We start from the raw sequence: 17,689 nt of genomic DNA on the forward strand, positions 1-17,689 counted from the left end.
AATGGAGGGGATACTAGTCTACTTCAGGCCTCCTGATACATCTCTGCACGTTAGCCAGGACTACACAGCGCTGTTGTCCACAGAACAACACACGGATACAGTCTACTAAGGCAGGGGTGTCAACCTCACTGTGCCCCCTGCCCAGACAAGACCGGATAAATTTGACATCACTGCCTTAGACTGTCACAAGGACTCCTATTCTGTTTAGCGTCTTTTGGCAGAAGACAGCATAGGACCCTTTATGGCAGACTGATAGGATATCTGTCATCTATTTGTTCATATTAACATGCACATAGGTTTAATTTCATGATATCACATCCTGGAATCCAAGTTTATCTGTTAGGTTATTATTCTGTTAGCATAGCAGAGTACTTCAGATTATATTGAGCCCTAGATTAGATAAATTACTGAAACACAATTTAAAATCTTTTGGAAATGTTACAGGATTATCACTCAAGGGAGAAGCATAACTACACAAAAACTGGGATAAGAGACTGAATAATTTTAAACTTTATTGTTTTCAACACAAGTTCTGAAAAAATATGCATTCCCAACTGTCATTTCATATTAAGCGTATACACGTGGTTATTTTATTACTGTTTGTTTTAAAAAGGTGAGCTGAAACCATTACAGAAAGGCTGCATGGCTGTCTTCAGAGAAACCTGAAACAATTTGTGTTCACTGAAGATTGCTAAAACAAGTCTCAGGTTCCAGTGTTCATTTGGTCACTGGGTTTTTCACAAGATGTTTACTAGAGGCACACGCTTTGAATGACTAGTTACTGATCACATGGACAGAGCATTGGAATACTAAGAGATTTTATAAAAGATTTTATTGTATGTCAATCAACAATATTGTATGAGCAATTTAGAGAAATCTGACAGTTCTTTATTCTTTACAAAAGTTTCTGTAGAGGCCCTTTATATTTTTGATATACATGCTAATATACCAAAACTAAAAAAAAAACCCCTTTAATTACAGTTAAGATACTTTTTTTTTTACACTTATTTATAAGTCACATTTTATGCCCCTTCACTTTTAGTTGAAAATAGAATAAGCAACACTTTGGAAAATGCCTGATTTATTTGCATTTGTTGCAGGTACGTTGCTAAAATGCATACAGAAACGTATAGTAAAGTGAAGGGTTTAAAGAGGTTTTGATGCATCATAGAAAACATTGTATTTAGGAACATTTCCACTGATGTGCTGATACATTCTGGCTTTCTCCTCCCATTATTGATTAAAGACAGCAAGCATAAGTATGATTTTAAATTGTGGGTAACACTCACATTGATTTCTGTGGGTCCAGAATTTCATACAGGATCTTCCATCCTTAAAATGTCAGATAATGATGGGAACTAATTTTGATTCAGACAGGCCTCTCAGCTAGACTGCCACTTATAAGGCATCATTCTCCTGGGGTCAGTAGGGCTGTGCACATGGATTCCAGGAATAAATTTTGAGTTGGGAATGTGTCCTTGTTACTTCAAGTCCTTGTACAGCCCCTCCAAAGTGTTAAATACTTTCAGCTTCCTTTACTCCAACAGGAGCAAAGTTAGCTTAGCAGCTACAAAGAAATATTCATCTTGTTGCAAGCAAGGACCCATAGGTGAAGAAGAATAAGCAAACTCCAAGAAGAAACAAAGATCCTGTTTTCATACATCTGTCCCTTTATAATAAAAAAGTGAATAAGAGAAATACAGAAAATATACAAATAGAATTGTTACTAAATAAAAAACTTTCAAAGTTTTCTGAGAGACATCAACACATCTTTAAGCAGTTTGCTAACATGCAAAAATAGTATACTCTTTTCCTGTGTACATTCATTTTATAGTAGCTTATTTACATATAGGTCACAAGTTTGTGCTTCTTACACATGAAAAATAAATTTATAGGTCAATTTGTTTCATTCTGGAAGAATCATTAAAACATTTTTTCTGCTTTATGAAACAAAATCATATCCAAAGCAATAATGACACTGTACCTTAGTATTTCTGAGAGATCATTACAATATTGAAAGAGTATTGTAGCAGTAAAGGATTTAGCATCTCTTTCAGCTACTGCATTTTATCAAATATTTTACCCTGTAATTTTGCCTTTCTGTACAGCATAATTATTTGACATTATTGCCAATCTCATGGGATAAGGACCCAGTGCTGATTTTTTGTGTGTTTTACTCATGTTTATTTTGTTTCTTTGATCATTCAGCATGATGGATATGTTGACTGTGAAATATGCTGAGCGATGAATATTAACAACATATAACTTGCATAATTCTCTAACTGGGATTTGGCTTGAAGATATATTTGAATCAGGTTTTCATATATGCATATAAAAAGTGATTTTTCCATTGACTTCAGTAGTACTGGATCAGGCCCAAGGAGTCTCTTTTTAAAGTAAATATAGGGAAGAGAACACTTCATAATATGCAGTGCACATATTATACAGAGGTCTAGGAAATGGATTGTAAATCTGTCTCTACACATCAGTCTGCTCAAGGCTCTGACATTCTAGGGAGACTGGATAACTGGCACACCATAGGGACCAGATTCTGATCCATATTGATTTTACAGCAGTGTAACACCATTAATTTCAATTAAGTTGTACCCACTGGGTATTCCAAATGCAGTTAATGCCCCCAGTATCTTAATGTCAGACCCCGTATCTTCAAGAGGTAAGATGAAAGTGCTTATTTTTAATCCCATAGAAAGACTTGCCTTTTGGAGAAGGACAATACACACTACCATTTTATTCAATGTCACTTATGTTTTGAAGTGGAACTTTCCAATAAGACAAAGATACAGAATGGAGCTTGTACTTATTACCCTAGGATGTTGCAAATGGGTCCAACATAATTATTAGGATTTTCTTTGCAATGGTCATAAGAAATGTATTAATATTAGGAGAAAAAGGTAAAAGATCTTTACCCTGGATCTTTAAAGAGGCACATTTGAAACCATCACATTGGTAAGCATAGATTTAGGATTTTAATCCATTATAACATTGGTCTGCAGAGGAAGTTCTTCTGATTGCAAAAATAATAGAACTGGGGACAGCTTATTCACCCAGTTTTCCCCATTATTTAAAATATATGCAATTTTCCCATGTGGCCATTCATTCATCTGAAATTCTTCACCCTGGTGTGGTCATGTACAAATTTTCTTCTTTCTATTCTTTTCTTTCCATCTTCTTACCTTTAATATACCTGACACTTCCTACTAAATACCGAAAGGGAGAACACAGACATTATATGCAAATAGAAAAAAATGTATTATATACTTTTCCTTTAAATAAAGTCACGTGGGCCATAAATAGGGCCCTCCTCTGCACAAAATTAGCGTTCAGTTGTCTGGAAAAGTCAGATGAACTGAAATCACTTTAGAAGAAAAGGCAAGCAAATTAAATTCATGCTGTAAAGAAAGGCCATCCAAAAATAGCTTCTTTTACATTTCTGCTTAATTAAGAAATAAGGATCTATTAAAAATAGATCCTGTTTTGTTTAGGTGAAGGAAAGGTATAGGGCCCAACTCTCCATTGCCTGGCATGGCCTACATGTGATGACCACCTCAGCTGTGAGAGTGGGAACTGAACCTAGGCTGTGCAGCTATTGCAGCTTAGGCTAAGAGCCAGAATGAGTAACTGCTGGCTGCAACAACTCATATCTTTTGTGAATTGGGCATAGAGGGGAACCTATTCACCAGTGAGTTACGTATAATCATGCACACCAGTATATAGAAGATGTAAAATTCTAGCAGACCACAGTGGCAGTGTTTCACTTTCACTTTGCCCTGATTATACAAGATGCAAATGAAGACCCACTGGGATTTAAACACTTTCACATTTGATAAATCCAACAAACATGTTCTGTACAAGAGATGCAGTCTCCTTTGCATTTATAACAGTTTGTTCTGAAATTAATAAATCAGTCTCTGCATAGAACTAACTCATTAATTCAATTTATTTCATTTCTTTTAAAGCATGCAGTGGAATCTTGGAGGGAAAGTACGTTTCAGTTGAGGTTAACAGTTTCATTTAAGCTTTTTAGTCTAAAAACCTAGAATAGATTCCAGTCTAAGACAGAAAAATAAGTGTACATTCACTGCCCTAGCAAACCGTGTCATCTAGCAGCCCCATGCTAGTATGCAGATTGGTGCAACAAACAGCAGTTATTAAAAATATATATATATATTTAGGACCTCTCCAGCTAAAAGAAGCCTTCAGGGCTTTTGGCCCATGGAGCTTACATAGGCTCCAGGAGTTTTATAGTTCTCTGAGCATTTATATCATGCCACTTGCCATGATGTCTGAGCCCATAGTTCCAGAGTCTGCTCTTACTCCATTTCTTCACAATAGATGAAGTCTAAGGCGTCATCCAGACCAATTGCTTCATATGATCGAGAGGTCTTCAGGTAGTCAAAGAAGAATTTTAAAGTAGTCACAACATAAAATTATCAGTCTTTCCCTAATTTCGTGTTCAGTTTTGAAGGTCCCTTGCCCCCATCACAACCCTTTACAATGAAATTTTGATGGGGAAGAAAACAGTTGGAGAATCTTCTTTCCTATCAACATGGGGACTTACAAGTAACACCTCTCTATTCCACAACCCCACAAAGAAGCCCCACGACCATGTCATGTCAATGATAGGGATATGGGTCTGTCCCCTTCTCCCGAATACATTTGTTTCACTAAGAGTCATTCATAATTATCATTTATACACTGGGCCAGGGCACCATTCCTCTACCTGCACCTGTGAAATGAGTTAATTTAACTGGATCACACAGTGCCAGCAGCCTGTGAAGGGATACATTAGGAATCAGGAGGGTGGAAGATAGACACAACCTCATTTACACCATCTGTCTTTATGTTGTGCAGTTTTTTCTTTAGTAGCTCTTAACGGAGGCTAATCTTCCTCCTGAACGGATCAGTCAGCCACAGAGCCAGCAATGCTTCCACACTCTTTCTCATGTGAGTAATTGTAACGCTCATGGATACGCTACGCTGGATTAGGCCCATAAAGAAAAGCAATCTGCCGTGCTATAAATTGAGTGCAGATACACTGGCAAAAGAAATACAGGGAGACCTATTTTATAACTTCTTAAAAATAGACTTGTAATTACAAGGTGGCACTAATCTGGCATCTTCCATTAGGTATAATACACTGATGGGCATATTAAGTATAAAGGATACTGGATGACATGGTATGTGTATGTATTTATTCTACTCTGAATGTCAGTTAGATTGTGAATGATTAAATCAAGTCAATGGAATTTATGTCCTGCAGAGTATAAAAGCAATCACTTAAAAAAAGTAAGACAAACAAATATCCAGCTTAAAATTCCAGATCAGGGAAAACAGACTTTCACCATGCATCGCTCTTTGTTTGAGGTAGACCGCATTATTGAATTATCCAGGGTTTTTGTCACTAATCTAGAGTCACAATCACATATAGACTATGTTTTTCCCTATGTTCAATCCATAATGTGTGTAGGCATTAATATAACCTTCTATGATTTGCTTTAGGATGTGCTGGACTTTATATATATTTTTTGCTGTTACTCCTAAGGTGTTCTGTAAAAAGAAATGGAATTATGGCTGATAAAGAAAAATTACTGTTAGATCAGTGGTGAAGTCTTGGAACAACAAAAATGCTCAGACATAAGGTCAGATGCTTATTCATTTCAACTGTCATTCTGGCTCTGTACTTTTGAATATTACTCTAATATTGCTACAAAGTCCATTATTCAGAAGAACCTTCCTGCAGCTTCAAATGGAGATGCTTGAATAAAGCTCTTGTATTTGCTTTTTGAAGTAATCTCTCAGCTCTGGTCTCTTAGCCTTTAATGTTGGTGTCAACAAGCCATTTTGTACTGAGAACATATCGGAGTGGATATAAATGGCTTTGACCTAAAATAGAAAGGCATATATTTAGAACAAGAATAAAAAGCATCACATACTATTACATGTGACGAATCAAAACTCCTGAAATTATACCCATTCTACATAGGTTACCAATAAAACAGGCTTGGCGGGTCCCATGGGCTAGGAATAGACATTCAAAAAGCTTGAGCCTGAATTGATTCAATCTTTCCAGGTTAGTCTAACCTGGCTAGGCTAAACAGTCATCCCCTCTGGACTGAAAAAAATTAGGTACATGCCTAAAAGCCAGGGGGTGCTAGATCAGCCCTCCTTTCCCTTCCACAGAGCTGAGCTGAGGGGGCATGGCCAGGCCTAGGCAGGATGCTCTGATGTCCCCCTCATCTTCAGCAGCCCAGCAGAGAATGTTTATCACCCCAACTCAGTATTTGTCAACCCATTAAGAAAACAAAGCCTCTCTCCATTAGTTCAAGCTCTTCTTAAACAGCTTTTCCAAGGAAGGACATTACCAGCTACTTGTTGATTAGCTGCAAAAGCCTGTCTACCTTTGTCGCCTCCCACAGCAGCGACTGTAGCCAGCATATGGTCTGCTAGCTAATGCTGAGAGATATAAAACAGAGAGGCAGGGGAAATAATCCCTGTTTAGCAGGGAGAAGCCAGGCAGATGTCTGCAGTCTGTGCTGGAGCTCCAGCGAGGGAGCAGAGGAGAGGTGGGAATTCCTGCTTAACAAGGAGTGGTGAGAGGGAGAGGGGGAGCAGCCTGCAGTCTCTCCCGGAGCTGCAGCCAGGGAGCAGAAAGGAGGGGCCAGCCCTGCTGTGAAGCAGAGAGCCCAGCCCAGAGAGCATGCCAGGATGCTGGGGGAGTCTGGTTTAATTTAAACCAGCAAGGGGTCTGGGACAGACATTGTATAAACCGGTTTGAGCTAAACCAGTTAAGTCTGATACTACATTCAACCAGGTTTATCTCAAACCAGTTTCAGCCATTTTCTAACTGGTTTACATGCACTGAACACCTGTTCTGTTACAGGTTTAAGCCAGTTTCTGATCACTTAAATTGCTAAAACTGGTTTATGTGTAATGTCTGTCCCTAGCCCTGTTAATCCTATTGCAGATCTGTACCCATTACTAAACAGCCACACATCTCTTTGCTTAAGGGCTCATCAGCCTTTAATACTGCTGTTACAAGCTAAAAACAACAAGCCTTCAGAGGGTGGAGAGAGAAAATTTGAATAGAGCTTCTCTCTATTATGGCTGTCTCTCACAGTGTCGTCCATCATTCACTCCCACTTTTATTTAGGACCGCTTTCTTCCTGAACCATAAACTTCTGCCACAGTGCCCCTTCATCATACCCTCAGAAGAAATTACCCTGTACCTCTAATATACATGTGGGCTGTTGTGCTCTGATCCTACTACATGGAGTAAAAAGGAGTTTTTCTTCTTAAAAAACAGCAGAGTAAAGCAGAAGCAGTCACATATGATGCTACGCTATCCCCAGACATCCATGTAACTACCCACAGAGAAAGGAGGGTGTCAGTGTGAAGGCAGGGGAGCAATAGGGACTTGCAGAAGTATGAATTTAAATGGAACAGCAGCCTTGTAAAACTGTCCTGGAGTTTGACTGGTGTAAGCACAGAAGAACTTAACATGATGATGAGCATACAAAAGATTAATGATGTTTTACCAACCAATTAAAGCAATATAAAATCACTCATCCTACGCAAATAGAATTTTACAAGCCTGCTGTTATTAATCCCTGGTGTATCTGAGCACAGCAGGAGGCCAGGTAACACAGATGGGAATGGGTTGAGATTCCCTCACATTTCTAGTACCGCTGTAGGCTGGTACATGAGCCATGGAGTTGAGACAAGGTTTCCCTAGCTGTCCACTGCTTTTCTGTGTCCCCGGTTGGCTTTGCATTTGCCAGGTGGAGTCATAAGAACAAAAGTGAAGCTAGGCAGTGGCAGCAGCTGTAATTTTTGTCCCAAGTCCTGAGATGGCATCTAGGACTGGTGCCCCGCTTGCCCCCATGGAATGTGTCCTGATGAGTACGGTTGTGCAGTATACTGCACTGCAAACACGTTTGCAGGGGCACATATGGCACAGTCTAGTGTTTTCTATGCTGCAAGGGCACGCATTTTTTTTCAGCATGTTTTTTTTTTTTTTACCCTGGATATCCAGGGGTCAAAGAAAAACAAAACCTGGGGAAAAAAAGTGCAGTGCACACTCAGGCAGCACGCGCTACTGAAAGCAGAGTCAGGCCGCCCAGAGCTGCACTGTGGCTGTCAGCCAGGCTCCAGCCAGCAGGATCACCATGGCTACAGCCCCAGGAAGCCCCCAGGACTCCAAGTAAAGCTGCTGGGGCCAGCACAGTGTTGGTCCCAGCCTCCTCTACTGCCCCCAGACTACGTTGTCACGCAGTAACTTGCCACACACCAAAGCACGCGTGGCACGGGTGTTCCTGGGGGACAAGTAGCTGCGGTGCACGGTGAACCGTCACTACTTGTCCCTGGGGAACCAAACGTCCTCGCGCGTCTGGACGCGCCCAAAATGTCTGTCTGTGGTTCTCCTGCTGTTGGCCAAACTTGTGAGTTAATAAAGAGACGGTCCAAGCACATCACTATGCCAGGGCAGAGGTCAGCACAATCTAGAGGAGAGGCAGCATGCTCTACATGCCGTAGGACAGGATGACTATCCCATTGGACACACTCCTTCAGCCCAGACAGATCTGTGTAAAGGGATCTTCTCCACGGTTAACTCTGGTCAGAGGATCTGGGCCAGATTTCGATTCTATCACATATTGCTACAAAGTGAGAGTAAAGGGGGCTCTACCTATAAAACTCCTTATTTTAGAAATGTAAAAATTCAGGGTTTGGGTTTTTTTCATTCACAATGTTTCTCCTTCGATTTTTAGAAAGACAGCTGGGTTTTCCTATTAACCTCGTAGGTTTTCTTTTGCATAGGGTGAATTGGGAAAGGTTAGGGCAGAGCAAATGAGGTTAATTACTAGACATCCAATTTTGTGTACTATAAGCCATATTCCATGTGGAATATTGTATAGCAGTCACTGAGACAATAGAAAAATGAAGACAAGTAGATTGAAGTTTCTAGGAGCTTCTGCTTCACCGTACAATGGTGGATTTCTCACTGGATTTTTATACAAAAATAGACTCAAAATAAAAACAACTTTTAAAGTAAATACAAATAATTAATGCCTTGGCACTTTTATATTGGTACTCTCAACAGCAAATATGCAATAAATTATTAACTTTTAAGAAAGACTTGATGTGAGGCTTCTTTTACATTTTTGATCAATAGCAATAGTATTTGCTAACATTGTGAAATACTGCCTTGGTTTCAGCACTTTCTGGCTGGAAAGTTTGTAGCTCTGTTTTAGAAATGTTCATGCAAGCATCAGAAAGGATTAGAACATAAACTGAAAATAAACAGAACGGCTTTATTTTCTAGGTCACTTACATGAATGGTAATTAAGGACCTGATCTCACTTTGCTACATTGCTTTCAATAGAAGTAGCATCAGGCTCCTAAGAATATTTGTCTTGACCACTGGTGATTATACCAGAGGGATTACATATTGCCTGCTGTTTTTACTCATTACCTATGTGCCACAATTCCCGTGGAACTTAATACAAGTGCTGAGTGTGTGGGGGGAAAGCAGAATGAGGGACTATATCCTTTATTTAATTGAAGATAATGAAAAGAATTGGTTGGCGTTTCATCAAAATCCTTGCGTGCAACCGTAAAAATAATAACAATTTAACCTTTTATTACTGTTCCTGCAAAATCAATCATGCATTCTACCCAACCAAACCAAAGATTTTGAAATAAGTGCATGAATACAAACTGTAAAGATTCACGGGCACGTCATAATCAGACTTTTGGGCATTAGGTAACAAATACTAACAGCAACTTATTCAGCATGCAGGGGTGAGTTGTGAGGCAAGCTGTAAGTCTTCAGCTTACCTGTTCAAAAGAGTGAAGTCCACTCTCCTTTCCTAACCGCACCATATCATCCATTATTGCTTTCTTCAGTTCCTGAGTTAGAACACACAGATTCTCTATTTAACTCCATAGCATATGTAAGTAATCATATTGTCAGCAAGAAAATAAAAGGGTTTATTGAACAAAGTATCAGATGCACTGTTGATTCTGGCAGCCTATACATCAATTAGCACTCCTTGTGTTTGAAGAACTAGCTTTCTAAATTGAAAAATATATGATTGTTTTATAAATTAGTGTAATAATATTTTTCCATTTTTTATACAGTGGAAGACACAAGGTCAATATTTTTAAATGTCAGGGGCAAGGACAGAACTCTACGGTCTTAATCCTGAAAACAAATGTGTATTTAAATTTAAGTACATGAATGGTCCCACTGAAAATAGTGGGAGTACTTGCCTGCTTAGGTTTGATCTTATCAACTGTGAGCTGAGGGCCCTCAGCTCCTACTGACTTTATATCACAAGCAGATGCTTAGTTCCTCTGAAAATTACTCTGCTTCTGCAAATTCCTGAAAATACTTATTGAAGTGCCTCGCTGTAGAACCAAAGTTAGAACGTTTTGGTTTATGTTTTGAATCTTGCCATTGTAAAGGAACTTTTATAGATATATTGTTTTAGCTGAGTTCAACAAAAATAGGAGGGAAAGCATTACTTTTCCTGAGAGTCTAAAAAACTACATAGGGTTAATGATAGGAAATAAAGACTGACTGAGATATATTCAAAGGAACACTCCGAAAAATGCGAGAACAGTTATAATGGAGTGGACAAATAATCCATCTACTCCTGTATCTTGTCTCTGACAACAGATGATGCTCAGTGCACATCAATAATATAACACAAACAGCACTAGATAGTTCAGGCTTGCCCTGCCCATTTTCTTTTTGTGAGTATACCTTTATTTCAATTTGTCATTTTCTAGCATGAAATGATGTCACAGTTCACTGGTAACTGAACACAGAAACAAATGTATAGATATATATAGACACACCATATTTTTACAGAGCTCTGCATATGTTCCTTCAAACCCTCTTTTTTTTGCCCAGCCTGGCATGACTTCAGAATCAGGTACCACAATTCCCACCAAGAAGGCCTGTACCAGAGGGAAAAAAGAAAAGAAAGCTGGAAAAATAGTGTACAGCTAAATAATGAATTATATTTACAGCATACTGTTTCAGTAAATAAATACTGTCTCTCGATTTGCCTAATATTCAAAACACTCTCTTGTTCAATCATTTCAGTGAAGCTTGGAATGGATTACCTAGGTAAATTATGGCATATCTAACTTTGGAAGTTTTTGAGCAGGTTAGAAAACTATTTCTCAGGAATGATTTGAGTGCATTTGGTTTTGCCTTGGGGGAGGATGGGTTAGATAACTGCTTGACATCCCTTTTAGACCTGTTTTCTATGATGTCTATGAATGTTGGCTAAAATATATGAAAAAGTACTTTTTGTGCTCATCCCTTCGGACAGTTAATATATTCGCCAGAAAAAATATAATAGGTTGCCCCAGATTCTACTGTTTGAATTCTGTTCTGCACCGACATTAATAGAATACTTTGGTTTTAAACAACTGATATGAATAAGAGTAGAATTTGGGTAATTTCACTTATAATGTTCTTGTTCTTGGGTCTTTGACTCTTGGGCGAGATTCCTCTTGATGTCAGTCATTTGTGCATAAGAGTTATTGTTTGTATTTAAAATATCAACCTGGTGATGCAAACTGGATTTGCAGATGTGCAGCTATGTCTATTGTATGTGCAACTGTAGATTTCTGACTTTAAAGCAATTTTGTGAGCAGAATCTCAGTAGCCAGTTTTGACGAAGCCCTAACTGTTCTGTCTGAGTAGAGAATATTGTTTTACCAAGCTGTGAACAGAGAAGACTAAACTCTTACATATGCCCTGGGCAGGCCTGTATAACAGAGAGTGATACACTGGCCCAGTGCACAACAAGAGATCTAATTCAGGTATAGTTCTAGCATTTGTGCTCTTGCCATTTTTATTTGTAAAAGTTGATGCCATGATTTTCTCATTATTACTGTTGTTTTAGTAGCATATCACTAAGGATCCCTGGTTATAGATCAAAACCACAGTATGTAGGTACTGTACAAAAGGACAAAAAGTCCTTATTTTAAGGAGTTTATAATCCAAGTATAAGACAGAAGCAACAGACAGATACAGACAGACCAACAGGGGATATAAGGAAACAATGGGACAATATTGGTTAGTGTGATGGGCAGTGGACTCAGCATAACAGTGAGGTTAAACTTTTGTCAGGTTCTCTCTTGGCATTGTGGCAAAGAAAACTTTTAAAAAGGGAATTGAAAGGATTTAGAGATTAAGTCTTCAAAGTCCTCCCTCTCCCCCACTTCATGCTGCTTAGCTTCATGGCGAGGAGGAAAGCAATGAAATGAAAATGAATCTCTTACACTTTCCACTTGTGACTGCAAATCCAAGAGTTTAACTTTAAAATAACAAGGTGTTTCAAAACAAAGAACAAAACACGGACAATTATTTTGAAGCACTACATTTTACCTGCAAGCTGTCACCATGAACGTATATCTGGGCAACAGGATCACTGCGGATATAGATATTCTCAATCTTTTCGGGTGCTATGTATTCTCCCTGAGCAAGCTTAAATATATGCTTCTTTCGATCAATAATTTTAAGAGTCCCATTCTGTTCAGAAAGAGAAATGACAGGTGCCCCCAAAGTTACATAAATATACAGGACCCATAAACCTCTTGTTTCTTTGTTTTTACATTTCAGCCTATATTTCGTTATAAAGCTAACAATACATTTGTGAAGAAGTGCACAATATCTTGCCTATTGCCTGGAATAGAACATCTGGGCTAGGGACAGACATTACACATACACCAGTTTAAGTGATCAGAAATCGGTTTAAACCTGTAACAGAACCGATGTTCAGTGCCCATAAACCAGTTTGAAAATGGCTGAAACCGGTTTGAGATAAACCTGGTTGAATGTAGTATCAGACTTAACTGATTTGGCTCAAACCAGTTTATGCAATGTCTGTCCCAGACCCCTTGCTGGTTTAAGTTAAACCAGACTCCCCCAGCATCCCGGCATGCTCTCTGGGCTGGGTGGGGCTCTCTGCTCCACAGAACGGCTGGCCCCTCCTCTCTGCTCCCTGGCTGCAGCTCAACAGAGACTGCAGGCATCTGCCTGGCTTCCCCCTGTTCCCCTCCTCCCCTCCCCACTCCCTGCTTAGCAGGGATCCCCATCCCCTTTGCCTTACACAGACACTTCTCAGCATTAGATAGCAGACCACATGCTGGCTATGGTCCCTGCCATGGCAGACAGGACAAAGGCAGAATCAACGGGTAGCTGGTAATGTCCCTCTGTTGTTTTCTTAATGGGCTGGTAAACACTGACTTAGAGGTGATAAACACTGTGTTAATCAGTTCCCTGCTGGGCTGGTCAGGGGTTCAGGGGGGAACCTCTCCCTAATCACAGCGTCCTGCCAGGGCCTGGCCATGCCCCCCTCAGCTCAGCATCATGGAAGGGAAGGGAGGGCTGCTCTAACACCCTTCCCCAGCTTCTAGGCTGAGCCACTGCAGGCATGCGCCTAGATTTCTGGGGTGTCTTTTCAGTTACAAACTGGTTCAGCCTAGCCAGGTTAGACTAACTTGTGAAGATTGAATCAGTTCAGGCTCAGGCTTTTTGAATGTCTGTCCCTAGCCCCAGAGAGAACAAAGAATAGGTACTATTTGCATGTATGGCAGGGGTGGAAAAAATGCGGCCCGTGGGCTGGATGCGGCTCTCCAGGACATTCTATCCAGCCTACAAAATTTAGAAAATTAATATTAATCTGCCCCTGGATGCCTGTCATGCGGCCCTCGATGGCTTGCCAAAACTCAGTAAGCACCCCTCTGCCCAAAATAATTGCCCTCCCCTGATGTATGGGAATGCAGGAAATCAGTCGTACCCTGGATTAGCTGGGGTCAAGTTGCCCAGCAGAAATGATTGTATTTGATTAGTTCTCCTCTGGGAGATGTTCAGGATCAGGAGAATTTTTTTTAATGAAAGTAAGTTACTTTTTTAGTCATGATGGAATATCTTTAAGGGTATATTTGAACATCCAGTGATAAACACAACGGGCCAGGAAGTGATATTCTGGTTTTCAGAAAATTGTCTAAAATGTTGAATATTTTTACATAAACACATTAATCACTTTGGCTCAAGCCAACGTGAGAGCAATTTTTCTTCTTGTAAAATCTCTGCAAAATATCCATTTAGCAAGCTAGAAACAATGGAAAAAGTCAACTAGGTAAAATTGGGAAATGGGTTCCAAAATGATGCAGGGTAAAAAAGTTCAAAGAAAATTTAAATGCCTCCATCTTTTCAGATGTTTTGCATTATTTTGCCATTTTGTAGTTGCCATCATCATTTTTCTCTCTTCAGCCCTTAAAATTTTTAACACGTTAGATGTTGCTGTTTTGCCAAATTCTTTATCAAATACCATTATAGTTAAACATGAAAAATATTATCTTTTAGGAAGTAGAGATGTACTTTCAAAAGAGCATGACTTGCTATTCCCTTTCACTTGAATAGTAGTTTAAGGTGTTCAGTAGCACTGAAAATCAAATATCCTATTTTCAATACTCATGAAATTTTCTTTTCATTCCACCTCAGAGATTCCTGTATTTCAAAAGTGGTTTTCCTTATCCCCATCTACTGAATGGGATCTCTTCCAAAGAGCAGAAAAGGTTGAGTGACTTTCTTTGAATATTAAAATGGTATCTTGGTATAGGTAGGTCTGTTTGATAACCCACAAGGATTAATGGGCTATCAAAGAAACTCTCCTTTTTGCTGGGCTGCAGAAGATAGTCAACTTTGAATTGGGATCCAGATATATGGACTCAGCTTTGAGGATTCTACAAGTCTTGCTGGTTGGTATATCATTGGTCCACAAAACAATAAAACAGTCAACAACAACTTTCCTTAAAATGTAAGTTTAGAGAATTTTCAAAGAAAGTGACAATTTATGTAAGAACTGAGTGTTGGAGCAGTACATACAGGTAACCACTTCCCAATGTCTCCAGTATGAAGCCAGCCTTCTTTGTCCAGCGCTTCAGTTGTCCTCTCTTCGTCTTTAAGATAACCCTTGAAAACATTGGGTCCTTTCACACAAATCTGCAAATGAGTTGTGGTTCATGATAAATGCTAAAGCTTCTGTTATCAAGCCATATTAACACATTAGGACATGTGTAGACGAAACGGGGGCCCTAAACTGAAGCAGTGTAAAAAACACTGCTTCAATTTAAGGCGAAGTAAACCACCATGTCATGTACACCCATGTCTTACCTGCCTCTCCAGAGGTGGGGAGGGGAGGGCAAGCTGCCAGTGGGCAGAGAGGTCCCTGGGCTGGGGCTGGGGAGACTGGTGCTTCGCTCCACGGCAGTGGCACACCCCCACCCCCCAGGTGGACCTGCCCACAGGCACCCAGCTTGGGCAGTTCCGGGGGGCACGGCAGCTTCAAAGGGAAGGCTCAGGTCCCCACATAACTCATGCAGGCAGGCAGGCTCCAAGGGGAAAAAAAAAAAGATCAGGTTTGCCGCTTTTTTTTTTCTTCTTCAGTGGAGCCTGCCTTCCTGGGCTGCTACTGGGCTGCCTGCACGGGATGTCTGCACAACCCCTGAGCACATGGAGCCTGGTGCTTTACTTTGCAGTTGTTGGGAAGCATACTAAAACTCTTCCAAGGTATTTTAGCTTGCTGCACCCCCAAGTAATTTAAGGTGCCTTACGCTGCCAAATTTGCTACAGCAGCTGGAATTAATGCGCAATATGTTGCCGATGCGTGCAAACACCAACACCATTAAAGCAGTGCAAAAGCTTTAACCTGCTTTAAAGTGTCATGCACACATGCCCCCGTTTTGTCTACATTTACTCTTTTGAGTAAGAGTTTTCTAGAAAATAATATTTCCACTTATCCCACCACCCGAAGACTTGCTTTCTTTCTCACATTTTTTTTTCTTTTTATATTTGTAAAACTGTGGTCAATTTTTGGTACTAACATCTGGCATTTTATTGTTTCATCATCCCTAAAACTACCATGAAAACTGTACAACTAACTGCCCAAGCAAGTAATCTCACAGCATTCCATGCATTTCTGCAGCATAAATAATTTTACTTAAAAAGGACTTATTTTCACTAAACACATGCTTTGGAGAATACATATAGAAAAACACTGGATCTTTTTTGAAGTCATAGTGAAACAGGAAAATGCTCAGTGTCTGAACATTTTGAAATACGCTGGGAATATTTCACTGACATCTAGTCAAAACGAACACTGTAACAAGAAAAATGGGTGTGTTCACAAAATTGTGCATGATAATTGAGGAGCAGAGCACATAGTATATTGACGCCCATTACTGCATGCTTATAATTCAGTTTGCCCTTAAATACTTTGCTGAATTGGAACCTTAAACAAGTAAGGCCAAATAGCATGATCTTAATGATGCTGTTACTCTGATGAGTCTAAAGCGGATATTTTTCTGTTTAATCAGGGGCATAAATGTCTTAAGTACCAAAACATTTTCATTGTTTATTTCAGTATGAAATACTCCCTGTGTAATAGAGAAGCATGAGGACTGAAGGACCTGATCTTAGCAATCCTAGGCCCTGATCCTATCAAAGGACCTACTCAGATGACTGCCTATGCCCCTATGTCAACCCACCTCATTCTACAGGATTCTGTGTGGAAACCTCAGCTCTTTAAAAAGTAAGAAGCACTTGCTGGAGGAGCAGTCATATTACTGATTCATTGCAATCTGCTCTGGGCTGGATAACTTTCCTCTGTATTGCTTTTCCTGTCATTTCCTAAGAGTAGCATATAATGCATCTACAACTAGGTACTCTGAAAAAGGATTGCCAAATGCAACAGGTAATGAATATGAATAGCTCACAGGTTTCTAGAACAGAATGGGACAAAATGTTAGCAGGTGGGTTATGTAATATTTGAGACAATACCTCTCCTTCACTTTTGGAAGCAAAATAATTCAGCTCTTCCACATCCATCAGTTTGATCAAGTTGCATGGCAAAGGGGCTCCTACGTGACCTGGGAATCAAAGTTAAAAAGTCATCTGTCACTTTTTCTCTACAAATAGTGCTCAGGAATTATTAGTAGGCACCTCACATATTTCTAGCTCAGTGTTCTCAAAGCATGTGTGCCTCCTTGCAGAATCCATTACAGTCTTTGAAAAACCATTCACCTCCTGTCTGCATAGGATTCCTATTTTTCACGAATGTAATGATTCAGGATATTTTTGGCTTTCCTTCTTCCTTTGGCTAACAGGATTTCAAATCACATTTTCATTTAAAAAAAAACTTAACTCAGAGGAGCTTGTTAAAAACAAAACCCAAAATTCTGTATCCATGTCACCTAGAAAAGTCAGTTATAATGGCTTTAACTAAAACATTTTCTCAGTGAATATTGTAGCTGTTTAATTTGCTCTAAATTATGGTAGGTGTCACTGACTCTGATGAGCTATTCTGGGAGACAGACTGCTACACCCTTAAGGGTCCTCAGACCACAAAATATTCCCTACAAATGGCCACTGTGAAAGTCAAACTGGAAAAAGGAAGCGAGCAAGCCAGGTACGGTGGTTCCCTGGTAGCCAGTGACTTTACCTACCCCATAGTTCTTTCTTATTTAAGTCTGCTTTCCATTTGGAGGGAAGAGACAAGCTCAGTATTTATTAAATGGTGAGCTTCTGTCATTTGACAAGCAATTGTGAGTATTTGTTCAGGAATCAAGTGCTTATTAGGGTACT

General features: G+C 39.7%; 1 protein-coding gene across 6 annotated transcripts in view; it reads right to left on the reverse strand.

The window, feature by feature from the left end:
- Positions 1–557: 557 nt before the first annotated feature.
- Positions 558–17,689, reverse strand: part of ACSL6 (acyl-CoA synthetase long chain family member 6) — a 106,904-nt gene continuing 89,772 nt past the window's right edge. For 5 of the 6 annotated variants that reach the window (XM_090064732.1, XM_090064730.1, XM_090064731.1 and 2 more), the window contains 6 exons: positions 16,886–16,974; positions 14,933–15,049; positions 12,428–12,571; positions 10,882–10,983; positions 9,856–9,927; positions 559–5,904 (listed from right to left, as the gene is read on the reverse strand). In XM_090064732.1, the coding sequence (XP_089920858.1) occupies positions 5,764–5,904; positions 9,856–9,927; positions 10,882–10,983; positions 12,428–12,571; positions 14,933–15,049; positions 16,886–16,974 (665 nt within the window). In that variant the 3' untranslated portion in view covers positions 559–5,763. Of the gene's footprint in view, positions 5,905–9,855; positions 9,928–10,881; positions 10,984–12,427; positions 12,572–14,932; positions 15,050–16,885; positions 16,975–17,689 lie in introns of all 6 variants that reach the window. The other variant, XM_090064734.1, reaches the window with a different exon arrangement.

The sequence above is a fragment of the Crocodylus siamensis genome, chromosome 10, assembly GCF_052110815.1.
Source record: "Crocodylus siamensis isolate JL-2025a chromosome 10, ASM5211081v1, whole genome shotgun sequence".
Taxonomy (NCBI): Eukaryota; Metazoa; Chordata; order Crocodylia; family Crocodylidae; genus Crocodylus; species Crocodylus siamensis.